This window comes from Thalassophryne amazonica, chromosome 11 (assembly GCF_902500255.1).
Source record: "Thalassophryne amazonica chromosome 11, fThaAma1.1, whole genome shotgun sequence".
Lineage (NCBI taxonomy): Eukaryota > Metazoa > Chordata > Actinopteri > Batrachoidiformes > Batrachoididae > Thalassophryne > Thalassophryne amazonica.
This window is the reverse complement of record NC_047113.1, coordinates 67260026-67275310: the sequence shown is the minus strand read 5'-3', so window position 1 is coordinate 67275310 and position 15285 is coordinate 67260026. Positions and strand designations below refer to the sequence as shown.

The 15285-nt window shown below is 40.5% G+C and overlaps 1 protein-coding gene across 2 annotated transcripts in view; it reads left to right on the top strand.

The window, feature by feature from the left end:
• Window positions 1-1110: 1110 nt before the first annotated feature.
• Window positions 1111-15285, top strand: part of tapt1a (transmembrane anterior posterior transformation 1a) — a 46417-nt gene continuing 32242 nt past the window's right edge. The window contains exon 1 of one of the 2 annotated variants that reach the window (XM_034182052.1): window positions 1111-1334. In XM_034182052.1, the coding sequence (XP_034037943.1) occupies window positions 1142-1334 (193 nt within the window). In that variant the 5' untranslated portion in view covers window positions 1111-1141. The remainder of the gene's footprint in view (window positions 1335-15285) is intronic. The other variant, XM_034182053.1, reaches the window with a different exon arrangement.

Sequence of the window (15285 nt, the reverse complement as noted above, 5' to 3'; positions counted from 1 at the left end):
ACTGTAGCCAGGCTGACAAAGAGTCAGAGCTCTATTGAGCTGAGTATTCCATTAACTTTAACTAGTAATGACTTCATGACTTTCTTTGCTAACAAAATTTTGACTATTAGAGAAAAAATTACTCATAACCATCCCAAAGATGTATCGTTATCTTTGGCTGCTTTCAGTGATGCCGGTATTTGGTTAGACTCTTTCTCTCCGATTGTTCTGAGTTATTTTCATTAGTTACTTCATCCAAACCATCAACATGTTTATTAGACCCCATTCCTGCCAGGCTGCTCAAGGAAGTCCTACCATTATTCAATGCTTCAATCTTAAATATGATCAATCTATCTTTGTTAGATCTCTGCCCCCCTTCACAGCATGTCTTTTTCCTGGTTCTTTCCCTCAGCCCCAACCAGTCTCAGCAGAAGACTGCCCCTCCCTGAGCCTGGTTCTGCTGGAGGTTTCTTCCTGTTAAAAGGGAGTTTTTCCTTCCCACTGTAGCCAAGTGCTTGCTCATAGGGGGTCGTTTTGACCGTTGGGGTTTTTCATAATTATTGTATGGCCTTGCCTTACAATATAGAGCGCCTTGGGGCAACTGTTTGTTGTGATTTGGCGCTATATAAGAAAAAAGTTGATTGATTGATTGCTTTTGTAACCAGATAACACCTCTGTAGTGACTTACAAGACAGCTTAAGATAGCATGCACGCCTTGGACACAGCCAACTGCTTGTCACCATCATCTCTAGGTGACGGTAGGGTCAATTAGTGCACCAAAGTAAGGGAAAAGGTAGCCTCGTAGCTTGTGATTTGGACCATGAGACTGCGGATCTGGGTTTGTTTTGCTGATCACAGGGAAGTTCCCTGCTAGCGCTCTCATACCTGAGTGTAATGCAAGGGCTAGGCATATTAATTTTTTAAAAGACCGTTACCAAAGCTTTAATTACAGTTACTCATGTCACTGTAGTGTAAGCCTTTGCGTACTTTTGCTTTTATTAGTATATTTTTAAGTCTGTCATTTTGTTAGCGTTCACTACTGTTTCTGTTCGAAAACGTTTGTCAACGTTTTGTGTTGCTGAACGCAACCCCGAGCCTTACGTCACGTTCTGTGGCGGTGTCTTTCGCGAGGCTCCCGATCGGCGGGGCGGCCAAAGTAAAGATGGCGGATTTGTTGTCAAGGAGCGAGCTGTCAGAGGAGAAAGAAGCAGAAATTGAATTTAAGAAGAGACAGAAACGGCCGTGGGAGGATTTGAACAGGTCATCCAAGCTCGGCATAAATTCAGGACTGCCGGAGACGCTGGGGTTTTATGATATAAGTGCTGCCAGGAGGGAGAAAGCAGAACATTCAGCAGGTAAACCGACGACACAAACACCGCTAATAATAAATACTGTTCGCTTCACTTTAGTCTGGTAACACTAGCGGTTACTAACTCTTTACTGTCATAATAGAGTTCTGTTAATGCTGAATATTTTTCATAAGTTTGCGAAATAAACTGAATCAAGTGAGTCAGTATCAGCTAGCTCCAGCTAGCCCTCATGCTAAAAACAATTCTGCGACGCTCTAAAAAAGTGAAAATTCTGCTTTGGTGGTGAAGTTGGTTTAGGTGGTTGTGTTTAAAATGGAACTCATTATTTTGCTAGTGACATTTCAACACGAGAATGGTTAGACGAGTTCGTGGCACTTCGATAGTGTTAGACGATGTGTAATTTTGCTTCTGTATTCCACCACAATGGAGTTAAAATGAAACAGTCAGACTTCCAGATTTAATTCAAGGGGTTTAACAAATATCACTGCCTGTGATCATGATCTGTTCTTCGACCATATTTACATTGGACAAGTGATCACACCTTTTCACACCTGATGGAAAAACATAATATAAAATAGGCTGCTGCCACTCTGGTACCTACAGTGGGGAAAATAAGTATTTGACCCCCTGTCAGTTTTGCAGGTTTTCCCACCTACAAAGAATGGAGAGGTCTGTAATTTTTATCATAGGTACACTTCAACTGTGAGAGACAGAATTAAAAAAAATCCATAAAATCACATTGTATGATTTTTAAATAATTAATTTGCATTTTATTGCATAAAATAAGTATTTGACCTCCTAGAAAACAGAGCTAGTTCTTGACCAAGTTTTTCACCAAGTTTTCACACACTGCAACAAGGATTTTGGTCCACTCCTCCATACAGATCTTCTGTAGATCTTTCAGGTTTGGGGTTTCAGCTCTCTCCAAAGATTTTCTATTGAGTTCAGGTCTGGAGACTGGCCAGGCCACTCCAGGACCTTCAAATGCTTCTTACAGAGCCCCTCCTTAGTTGCCCTGGCTGTGTGTTTGGGGTCATTGTCATGCTGGAAGACCCAGCCACGACCCATCTTCAATGCTCTTACTGAGGGAAGGAGGATGTTTGCCAGAATCTCACAATACATGACCCCATCCATCCTCCCTTCAATACGGTGCAGTCGTCCTGTCCCGTTTGCAGAAGAGCACCCCCAGAGTATGATGTTTCCACTCCCATGCTTCACGGTTGGGATGGTTTTCTTGGGGTTGTTCTCATCCTGTAAACATGGTAAGTGGAGTTGATTCCAAAAAGCTCTATTTTGGTCTCATCTGACAACATGACCTTCTCCCATGCCTCCTCTGGATCATCCAGATCGTCACTGGTGAAGTTCAAACGGGCCTGGACATGTGCTGGCTTGAGCAGGGGGACCTTGCTGCCCTGCAGGATTTTAAACCATGACAGCATCATGTGTTACTAATGTAATCTTTGTGATTGTGGTCCCAGCTCTCTTCAGGTCATTGACCAGGGCCTCCTATGTAGTTCTGATCTTTCACAGAATCATCCTTAAGCCACAAAGTGAGATCTTGCCTAGAATCCCAGACAGAGGGAGATTGACAGTCATCTTGTGGTTCTTCCACTTTCTAATAAATAATCATAACAGTTGTTGTCTTCTACCAAGCTGCTTGCCTGTAGTCCATCCCAGCCTTGTGCAGGTCTACAGTTTTGTCCCTGGTGTCCTTACACAGCTCTTTGGTCTTGGCTATGGTGGACAGGTTGGAGTGTGATTGATTGTGAGTGAACAGGTGTCTTTTATACAGGTAACAAGTTCAAACAGGTGCAATTAATACAGGTAAAGAGTGCAGAATAAGTGGGCTTCTTAAAGAAAAATTAACAGGTCTGTGAGAGCCAGAATTCTTGCTGGTTGGTAGGGGGTCAAATACTTATTTTCCCCACTGTATGCAAACCCCAAATTGGCATTAGTACGACACCCATTATTTAAACTATTCCACTTTAATGGCTCATGCACAACCTGAACCATAACCCTTTGTTTTATTTTGATCTCAAAATTAGTCAGTCGCCTCCTGTACAGCTTTAATGATGTCTCACTTTAGCTTTTGATAACCATGCCAGTTTGTTATTGGATGCCATATGAAGGGGTGGAAAAGGTAACATACAGTAATAGCCACTTCATATAAACGATCCTTACATTAACCTATTGAATTAGATTGAATTAGTTATGATTAATGATTGCGGTTAACATAGTTTAGGAATCTATGTATCAAATACATATGCAAGTACGTCATGATCACATGACCTATAATTGACAGAGAGGCTATGTACAAACAGAACTTCACTATATGAATACGGCTATGTACGGCTAGCCACTGCCACGATTGAAACACTTGACCCATAGCACCATGCCATTGCCATCAGAAGTCAAACTGAAGTTGTGTCATCACAACTTTCAGTTGAAGATATTTCCAATGGTAATTGAGTCACAGTTTGCTAATGTGATACATATACGTGACAGGAGGAGTGAATTCTCAAACCTGGGGGAGAACATTGTGTTGAAGTTTTTTTTTAGATGTAAATATAAACAACTTCCATAACAAATGTGGTTCAAGTCACTGACAGTCATTTTTGGGAAGTCAAGCACAGGAGAAACTAACTGAAAAGTTTGGAGGGCAGAATGGGCTGTAATACGACATATGTGAATCAACTGTCAAAACTGACATACGTGAATAAAATAAATCAAAACAGTGCATGCTGACCCCACTCACATCTGATTTGCTATCAATATTTTCCAGGGATATTCAGCTTATGAAGAAACTCAGAGATGATGAATGCACCTCAATTGGGATTTTGGAATCATGCATTTCATTTTTGACTGTTATTGAGCTCCAATCCTGCTGAGTCATAGCTTTTTGCTGCTTATGCACTTGATAATGAAGGTTGTGTTCATGTATTTTAAATCTTGACGGAATTTGGAGGGAGTAATTTGGAATGAACATTAAATATTGTTCTGGCTTAGGCATATTGAGGAGAGGATTGAACTTTACAGCTTGCTATATTTCTGAGCAGTTATCACTGCAATCTTGATAATCAGATGACTCTGCTATATTTTCAACCACTTGGATTTTGAGATTTTTTTTGACAGAAATTAAACATATGTGAACACCAAAATATAAGACCTTATTTAAAAAAACAAACCAAAGCCAGTATACCATTCATTTGGCAATTAATAGATTTGTATGATCCATATCTGTAAATAGAAACTCTGTCCAGTTAACCAGACCAGCAAAATGGCTCAAGTTTGAAGCTTGAAAATTGGGTGTCCCGATATGTCACAAAATACGAGGGCTGTCAATAAAGTATAGGTCCTTTTTATTTTTTTCAAAAACTATATGGATTTCATTCATATGTTTTTATGTCAGACATGCTTGAACCCTCGTGCGCATGCATGAGTTTTTCCACGCCTGTCCGTGACGTCATTCGCCTGTGAGCACTCCTTGTGGGAGGAGTCGTCCAGCCCCTCGTCGGAATTCCTTTGTCTGAGAAGTTGCTGAGAGACTGGCACTTTGTTTGATCAAAATTTTTTCTAAACCTGTGAGACACATCGAAGTGGACACGGTTCGAAAAATTAAGCTGGTTTTCAGTGAAAATTTTAACGGCTGATGAGAGATTTTGAGGTGATACTGTCGCTTTAAGGACTTCCCACAGTGCGAGACGTCACGCAGCGCTCTCAGGCGCCATCGTCAGCCTGTTTCAAGCTGAAAACCTCCACATTTCAGGCTCTATTGATCCAGGACGTCGTGAGAGAACAGAGACGTTTCAGAAGAAGTCGGTTTCAGCATTTTATCCGGATATTCCACTGTTAAAGGAGATTTTTTTAATGAAAGACGTGCGGACGGGTCCGCGCGTCGGGACGCAGCTGGCGCGGTGCGGCGGCACAGGAAAAACACCTCCGTGTTGATAACCATTTGTAAAATCCAGGCGGCTTTTGATGGCTTTCAGTGGAGTGAGTATATGAGAAATTGTTTAACAGCTGGACATGTTCCAACTTGTCCTTAAGGCTTTCAACAGAGGTGTTTTTCCTGTGGCGGAGCATCGCGGCGGCTGCGAGCCGACGTTGCAATCCGTCCGCACGTCTTGAAACAGGCTGACGACGGCGCCTGAGGGTGCTGCGCGACGTCTCACACCGTGGGAAGTCCTTAAAGCAACAGTATCACCTCAAAATCTCTCATCAGCCGTTAAAATTTTCACTGAAAACCAGCGTAATTTTTCGAACCGTGTCCACTTTGATGTGTCTCACAGGTTTAGAAAAAATTTTGATCAAACAAAGCGCCAGTCTCTCAGCAACTTCTCAGACAAAGGAATTCCGACGAGGGGCTGGACGACTCCTCCCACAAGGAGTGCTCACAGGCGAATGACGTCACCGACAGGCGTGGAAAAACTCACGCATGCGCACGAGGGTTCAAGCATGTCTGACGTAAAAACATATGAATGAAATCCATATAGTTTTTGAAAAAAATAAAAAGGACCATACTTTATTGACAGCCCTCGTAAACATGTCTGAGTACCCTTTTTTTTTTTCTTCAAATGTTTTGTTAAAAAAATAGCTACAGTTCTATGTAAAAGTTTGGGCACCCCTGATGATTTCCAAAGATTTTCCTTTATAAATCATTGGTTTTGATCAGCAATTTGCAGTTAAATCTATACATAAAGGGCAAATTCTGTCTGTGGTCTGTCTGTCTGTCTGTCCGGGATAAACTCCCAAACTATAATATGTAGCCCTAAAACCTATATATATTCTGAATCCTCATGACATGGGGACCAAACTGGTACCATTTTTGTAATGTTCTGGGCAACCAATAATTTAATGCTTTAATCTATTCTCTTTATCTATTTATCTTTTATGGTTCCTTGATGTCATCAAGAAAGCCTGAGTACAAAAAGTATAAAGTGGTCAGAATTCTAATTCCACCCCCCCCCAATCCTGATGATGTCATCAAGAAAGCCTGAGTACAACAATTAGAAAGTGGTTAGAATTCTAATCCCCCCTCCCATCCTGATGATGTCATCAAGAAAGCCTGAGTACAAAAAGTATAAAGTGGTCAATTCTAATTCCACTCCACCCAAACTATAATATATAGCCCAAAAACTATATATATTCTGAATCCTCATGACATGGGGAACAAACCGGTACTATTTTTAAAAGGTTGAACTGAAAATTACCCCCAAAATAGCCTTTTATGTAAGAAATAGCCTTTTATGTAAGACCACACAGTGTTGTACCATGTGGTTTCTCAACTGTTCTCAACTGTTAAGCACCTGACTGTCCTGTACAACCCAGTTTGCCTTCCTGTCTGAATAAAATCAACCAAAGAAGTTATTGATTCAACATAACATTATATTGAATCTGTAAAATATAATTACCTTTGGTGTACAACCCAGTACAGCTTGAAGATTTGCTGTCTGAAAACTTTGTATTTTCACCATTTATGACAAGACAGAAAAAGCTGGCAAGATACATAAAGGTTAAAGGTAAGACATCTTTTACTTCCTAAAGACACAATTAAGGGCAACCAATAATTTAATGCCAAAATCTATTCTCTTTATCTATTTATCTATTACAGAATTCAGCTTTAATCATTACTGCTAGATATAATCTATAGATCTGTTACAGAATTCAGCTTTAATCATTATTGCTAGAAATCTTAGACAAAAAGAACTTTCACTTTAATTAATTCTGCTTTAATCATTATTCCTAGGAATCTTAGACAAAAAGAACTTTCACTTTAATCTTAATGGTTACTGGGCAACCAATAATTTAATGCTTTAATCTATTCTCTTTATCTATTTATCTTTTACAGTTACTGGGCAACCTGACACTCTGGGTGACCAGGTCAAGCTGCCCTTTGGTCCCACTGTTCATGACGTATGTGAGTTGGTGGCCAAAGTCTTTCCAAACCTCCACTGTAACTACCAGAACCACAACTGGCTGAGTGAGCGTGCTATCCTTGCTCCAAAGAACTTGGCAGTGGATGACATCAATGCTAAGCTTCTGGCCCAGCTTCCAGGACAGGCCTCCAGCTACATGTCAATTGACACAGTGCCCGATCCAGATGAGGTAGTTAACTACCCAGTTGAATTCTTTAATAGCCCGGCACCAGCAGGCCTCCCACCACACAGCTTGGTGCTCAAAGTTGGTGCTCCAGTCATGCTCCTGCGGAATCTCGACCCACCCAAGCTCTGCAATGGAATGCAACTCACAATTAAGAAGTTGATGCCAAGAGTCCTGGAGGCCAAGGGAGAAGATGTCTTTATACCAAGGATTCCACTTATCAGACATGCCATTTGAGTTCAGGCGTCTGCAGTTCCCAGTCAAACCCAGCTTTGCAATGTCCATCAACAAGGCTCAGGGACAGTCCTTTAATGTGGTTGGACTGAATCTGGCAGAGCCTGTGCTCTCCCACGTCCAGTTGTATGTCGGCTGCTCCAGGGTTGGTAACCTAGAACAGCTGTACGTCCACTCACCAGGTGGCATGACAAGGAACATTGTCTATCAAGAGGCTCTTCAAAACTAATGGTCAGAAAACACTAAGTGAATTTCATGACGAAATATTGCTGTTTAAAGCCATTTTATGTTTGTAAAATTGCAATGTAAAAACAGTGACATACACCACTACCTCAATTTTGATTCATTGATATTTACATTTACTGTTACCTATCTTTTGTGTGTAATTTTGTTATAAATTTGATTGCAAAATAAAGTCTGCATGAAGGACTTCAAATGTGTTTGTCTTTTAACCAAGTATTTCCACTTAGTTTTGGGAGTCCACCTCTTATAGTTCTGCTGGACAAACTTTAGCCCATTAAATATTACATTTGTAAGACATCAGCATTACAAAAACAAATGGGCAATTGTTTTGATTAAAATGATTGGTATTTGGCCTATGTATAAAACAGGTTAACCCTGGCAGTGCCAGGTACCCCAGCTAATGTATCATATAGCAGACAAACACAGTGATATTTGAGAAGTGAAATGAAGTTTATAGGATTTACAGAAAGTGTGCAATAATTCTTTAAACAAAATTAGGCAGGTGCATAAATTTGGGCACCGCAACAGAAAAAATACATCAATATTTAGTAGATCCTCCTTTTGCAGAAATAATAGCCTATAAACACTTCCTATAGCTTCCAATGAGAGTTTTGATTCTGTTTGAAGGTATTTTGGACCATTCTTCTTTACAAAACATCTCAGGTTTGTTGCTTTCTGAGCCTGGGCAGCCCACTTAAAATCACACCACAGATTTTCAATAATAATCAGGTCTGGGGACTGAGATGGCCATTCCAGAATGTTGTACTTGTTCCTCTGCATGAATGCCTTTGTCACTGATCCATGAACATTGTTCTCAAGAATCTGCTGATATTGACTTGAATCCATGTGACCGTCAACTTTAACAAGATTCCCAGTACCTGCACTGGCCACACAGCCCCACTGCATGATGGAACCACCTCCAAATTATACTGTAGGTAGCAAATGTTTTTCTTGGAATGCTGTGTTCTTTTTCAGCCATCCATACCACCCCTTGTTATGCCCAAATAACTCAAATTTAGTTTCATCAGTCCACAGCACCTTATTCCAAAATTAAACTGGCTTGTCCAAATGTGCTTTAGCATACCTCAAGTAACTCTGTTTGTGGCGTGTACGTAGAAAAGGCTTCCTTTGCATTACAGCATCGTATAGTTGAGATGCACAAAGGCACTATCTGCAGCAAGATCATGTTGTAGGTCTTTGGAGCAGGTCTTTGGGTTGACTATGACTGTTCTCACCATCCTTCGCTTCAGCTTATCTGAGATTTTTCTTGTCGTGCCACTTTGAGCCTTAACTAGTACTGTGCCTGTGGTCTTCCATTTCCTCACTATGTTCCTCACAGTGGAAACTGACAGGAGAAATCTCTGAGATAACGTTTTGTATTGTTCCCCTAAACCATGATGTTGAACAATCTTTGTTTTCAGGTCATTGAGAGTTGTTTAGAGGCTCCCATGTTGCCACTCATTAGAAGAGATGCAAAGAGGGGAAACATTTGCAAATAGCCACCTTAAATACCATTTCTTATGATTGGATTTATTTGTGTAAGGAGGTCAAGGGTCAGTGAGCTTAACAAACCAATTCTGTGTTCCATTGATTAGTGCTAAATGTATTCAAATCAGTAAAATGACAAGGGTGCCCAAATTTATGCACCTGCCCAGTTTTGTTTAAATAATTATTGCACACTTTCTGTAAATACTAGAAACTTCATTTCACTTGTCAAATATCAGTGTGTTTGTCTGCTATATGATAAATTTAACTGAAATTTCTGATCCAGACAATCAATGATTTATAAAGGAAAATCATAAAAATTATCAGGGGTGCCCAAACTTTTGCATATGAAAGATTTGCATATGAAAGATTCTGAGGCCAGACTGTTTCTACAGATATGCAATATAAAACTGAAGAGATAGATTAAAAGAAACAAATATTTTTCTTACATCTTACTTATTTGAAGACCATTTACAGAAGCATGGCACAAATACACATTAGCAAATTGTGACTCAGTTGTTCCAATATGCCAGAAAAGTAGCTGCTTCATTAACATAAAATGCCACATTAACTTTTGTAGAATTAGAGGCATTTTTTTGGACAGTCCCTCAGTTTTTAGAGCTCATGAATAATTGGATAATTAAACATAAGGATTTTATATAAATACGAGGTCTGTTAGAAAAGTATCCTACCTTTTTATTTTTTCAAAAACCATATGGATTTGAATCACGTGTGATTGCATCAGCCAAGCTTGAACCTTCGTGCGCATGCGTGAGTTTTTTTCACGCCTGTCGGTTGCATCATTCACCTGTGAGCAGGCTTTGTGTGAGCAGTGGTCCACCCCTCTCGTCGGATTTTTATTGCGAATAAATGTCTGAACGATTTGGAGCTTTGCTGCATCAGTTTTTTCCAGAAACTGTGAGAGACCTCCAGGTGGTAACCATTCGGAAAATTCAAATGGCTTTGAGGGACGATTTTATGGGGATTACACAGATTAAGGAGTGCTCCAGCCAGTTTAAAGACCGCCCACAGCTGCTGAGAGCGCACCGCGCTCCGAGAGCCGATCGACAGGCTGAAACCCCGCTGAAACAACCAGATCATTTCCAACGTGAAGGCTTTGTTGATCCGGGACGTCGTCTGACTTACACAAAAATGGCAGGAGACGTGGACATCAGTACTTTTTTGGCACATTCCACTGTTACAGGAGTTTTTTTCATGGAAAGAAAAGCAGACGGATGCGCCACCGTGCCGCTCATGGCGCGGCACAAAACCACCTCCGTGTTGGTCTCACAGGACGGCTTTGAGATGGCTTTCAGACGGCTGTCGCTGGGTTTTCAGTCGTGTGACTAACCGAGAAATTGTGGATGAGCCTGGACATGCCAGAACATGTCCTGTGAGGCTTCATCACGGCGTTGCTTTGCGCCAGAGTCAGAGTCACTCAATATGTAATTTACAGTTATAAAATAAATATAATACTGTGTGGGTACATGTGTGTAGAGACTGGCAAGGAAGCCAATATTTCATTTATTTGTTTATTTGACAAGGACAATTCAATCAGACATAGAGCAATTAGTGTTTGCAACTGATGTGATGCACAACGAGTTTAGCTATTCACAACTCTTGTCCCTGGGTGGGCCTTTCTACAATTTACATACTTAATAATTCTACAATTTACGTAATTAACAACTTCATTTACCATTTCATTCAATCATTGGTCCACCTTCTCACAGCTAAAATTTTCTTGCATTTCCACACTTACCAAAAACTCCAATGACAGCTCTGTTATAGAATTGTGCATAGTGCAACCTTTTCTGTTGGATCACCAGTCACAGCGTTATGGTGTAATCAGTGTAATAGAAAAGATTTTCTGAAATACAACACAGGAAATTTTAGCTCCAGTTTACCAGAAAGCAGATCTTGGGGCTATTCTTATGGCAGCCAGCGTAATTGATGTTCTGTTACTCGGTGTGTTTTTCTAGTTCCTCGTTAGTGTAGTGGTTATCTTCGCCTGTCATTTGGGAGACAGGTTTGATTCTCTTACGGAAGAGTTTTTTTTTTTTTTTTAACTCCCTTCATATCAATAAACATTTCTTGTTTCACTTATTCTTTTGGTTCATGTACAGCTGTAATATTTGGGTGATTTGGGCTATTTTGGGTTAAAGTTAGGGTTAGGGTTAGGATGTTACGTTGCCGCCGTAATGATATCTACAGTTTTTCTTGTATGGTATGTGGACAAAATGGAGAAAAATATCCTGCACAATTTCATATAGTCTATGGTGGAATTTACAAGTTACTATTAATCAGTTATCCAGTTTGACAGCATGGTGTCATACACAGTTTGTGTGATTGCCTCCAAAATAAAACATCCCTTGTTGAAGACCATATGTTCTCCATTTTTCATAGACTTCTGGAGTTGCTTCCAGGTGGGCACATTATGTAAAACATGCTAAATCAACACGCAGCTCCATTGTGGTGACCCCAAGCAAAAAAGGAAAAAGACAAATACCAGTTGTACAAAATAGTCATTGCAGTTCTTCAAACTGATATCTTAAGTTTCTTGTTGATAACTGTTTTGGATCCAGACTCAGATTGTCACATACTTTACCAGCTGTTCTACCGGTATCTCCTGTTTCAAAAGTGGGTTCAGTGTGGCTGCAGAGTAGACCACCACCACCACAACCCAAGCAGTCAGTGAAAGATTGTTGTTCAAGATTGGAAAAGATCAGCATCATTTGATCAGTGCACCACACATGTTCTGGATCAACATACATTAGTAACTGGGAGTCGAGATGCTGCCTGCTGCGCTATAATTTAAATTTATTTTTATTTGTATAGTGCCAAATTTAGCAGGGGTGTTGGCCAAGTGGTTAATGCACTTAGTTTCAATGTGGAAGGTTCCCAGTTCAAAGCCACATTTCTGCATGTAATGTGGAGTTGTGTCACGAAGGGCATCCTGTGTAAAACTTGTGCCAAATCAATATGCAGATCCACCTCAGATTTGCTATGGCAAATGCAAGTGCAAACAAGGGAGCAGCCGAAGAGACATACTAGCACCAAATCACGACGATACTGCCTCAAGGAGCTTCACACAAGTAAGGTTTAACCTTACCAACTCCACTGAACAAGCACGTGGGTGACAGTAGTAAGGAAAAGCTCCCTCTGGCTTTTTGAGGAAGAAACCTCAAGCAGACCAGACTCAGAGGGGTGACCCACAGCTTAGGCCATCCTTGCAGTTACATACATTATAACTCAGTCATACTAGTGACCAGCGAACTCTGGACAGGCACTGCAAAATAAGTGGTCCTGTCATATAGCTTGGACCTGTAAACACTTCTTTACTTTAAAAAACAACAATATATTCAGTGTACAGGAACCCTATCATATTTAAAATGGCATTTTCCGTGAAAATCATATGATGGATGACTTTTCTACTTTGTTGGTATGAGCCCCTGTCACATTGGCGTATTCGTAGAGCTGCTCATTACAGCGTATCATCTGTGCTGCAATGAGCAGCTCTCCGCCCACGTCACGTGGAGTTTTTTCTCAAGGGCAGCAGTATGTTGAGGGCTACGTACGTAGGACGGAAGAAATTAAGCATGTTTAATTTTCTTCGTCGTAGAGCACTGGACAGTTTGAAGCAGGTCTGTGCAGCACAGCGTTAGTGCATGCATGTCTGTGCAACACTGCACTCCTGTACATAACCAAAAACTGAGTGTGTCAGCTGGAGAACATGAAAACATGAGCACACAGCCCACAGCACCTGTGTGTTCAGAACAGGGAATCGAACCTCAACTCAGAAATCCAGAAACACAACAGAAACAGCAGGTCGGTGTCTCTCTCTCTCTCTGTGTGTGTGTGTGTGTGTGTGTGTGTGTGTGTGTGTGTGTGTGTGTGTGTGTGTGTGTGTGTGTGTGTGTGTGTGTGTGTGTGTGTGTGTGTGTCTGATCGACACTCGCTGCATGTCGGTGCGATCATCAGACGACCTGATCGATCAGTCTGATCAAAGCTGAAAAGAGCTGTGACTTTAAAATAAACGCTCACTCGCTGCATGTTGGTGCGATCATCAGACGACCTGATCGATCAGTCTGATCAAAGCTGAAAAGAGCTGTGACTCTTTAAAATAAACGCTCACTCGCTGCATGTCGGTGCGATCATCAGACGACCTTATCGATCAGTCTGATCAAATCAGCGGACGTGATCAGAGCAACCGGAGCTTTAAAAGTTTAACGAGTCACAGCGTTTCGTTCAGGGCAGCCTTTACCACAGCCAGACTCGGCAGCGTCTGTACACAATGAAAGTGATCCATCAAGACAAAAAAAAATAAATAAATAAATAATAATGTTAAATGACTGTTTTTGAGCCACACAACACATGCAGTAGAGAACAGAGTGCACTTCCACGGAGGCAGAAAATAGCACTGAACTGGTTTAATAGCGGCATGGTACACGCGACTGTGTGCACACATTAAAAAGTGAACACACGCAGCTGCAAGTATGAACGAACACTGAAAAAGGCTGAGTACGCGCGTATTTAAATGAAACAATGCTGCAATGAGCAGCTCTACGAATACACCAGTATGAAAGGGGCTTTACACCCTCAAAATTTGAACTCTTTTATGACCATAAAACATAGCAATGTTGAACTGTTATTGATATGTATTTTTATGGTTGTTTGCTGTGATGAGGTAAGATGTTTTTATAAGGTTTTAATGGTGAAACCAAAGGCATATTTCCACACTATGGACAATAAAATTATTGTATTGTATGTTATGGGGTGACACTATTGCAATATAAGTCTAAATTATTATTTCTTTTGAAATTTAATTCAGCATGCCCTGATCAGGGTTGTTCTGTTTTGTTTGTTTATTTATTTTTTTAATTTTTTTAATTTTTTTTTTTCGGACCTGATTTCGATCAGCCATTTTATATTGAGTTATCTGCCAGTACAGCGTTCCGATGTAGTACTTGTATTTTCCTCGATGCTGCACTTTCACAGGCCACATTAAAGTCGATCCACTGTGCATGCTTGAGAATTTAACAGCTCTTCCATGCATGAAGAAAAAAAATGCCTCCCATCCAAGCTTCTCCTTTGTTTTTTATTTTATTATTTTTTTTTATTTCAGAAAACAGATTTTTTTTATGTGGCTCTTCAGTTTCATTGAGTACAGAATTGTAGGAGTAAATCAAGGATGATTACAGCAATGTGAATTGAACAATGTTTTAGCTGTTAAAAATATATTTTTATTATTATTACTACTGTTTTGTGTAAAAATGCCTATCTAAAAGTACACTTTTAAGGGAGTTGGAGGGACCTTTCCGACCCCTCGCCCCTCTGGTTATGCACCTGTACAGTCTTTGTGAGCAGGAGGAACACAGACACCACAAGAAGGAAAAACTTTTTTATTTATATGGGCTGACCTGTGAATAAAATGGACTTGTTGCATATTTCAACCAAAGCAAGTGTCCTTTTAAAACATAAATCATCTGTGGTGAAGTCAGCAGCAGAGCCGACTACCTATTTGCTCCACACACACTGTGTGTGTGAAACAAAACAGATTTATTGAATCGGTTTCATTTTTCTGACGCAATCCATCACAAAATGTTTTCCCCATCACATTCTGATCTGATTCGACCCAGTCGGGTCCCTCGGGACATCCTTAGATTTATTCATTTCAGAATGTCACACCACTTGTCCACATGGAGAAGTGCTACAAAGCATGAACTTACCCTCAGAGATATGTTTGTGTGAAGATGTCCCAGTTAAAGTCTGCTTGATTTTTCATTTGAGAATTTTTATATTCATTTTCATGTAGTGATACAACACCGAGTCATGTGTCAAACCTTTATACGGAGTCAGGTGAACACTCTTGGCCTGACTCACTCCATGAGCAAGCACACTGGTGATGAAAATCTGTCTGTGGTTTTGGATTTTTTTT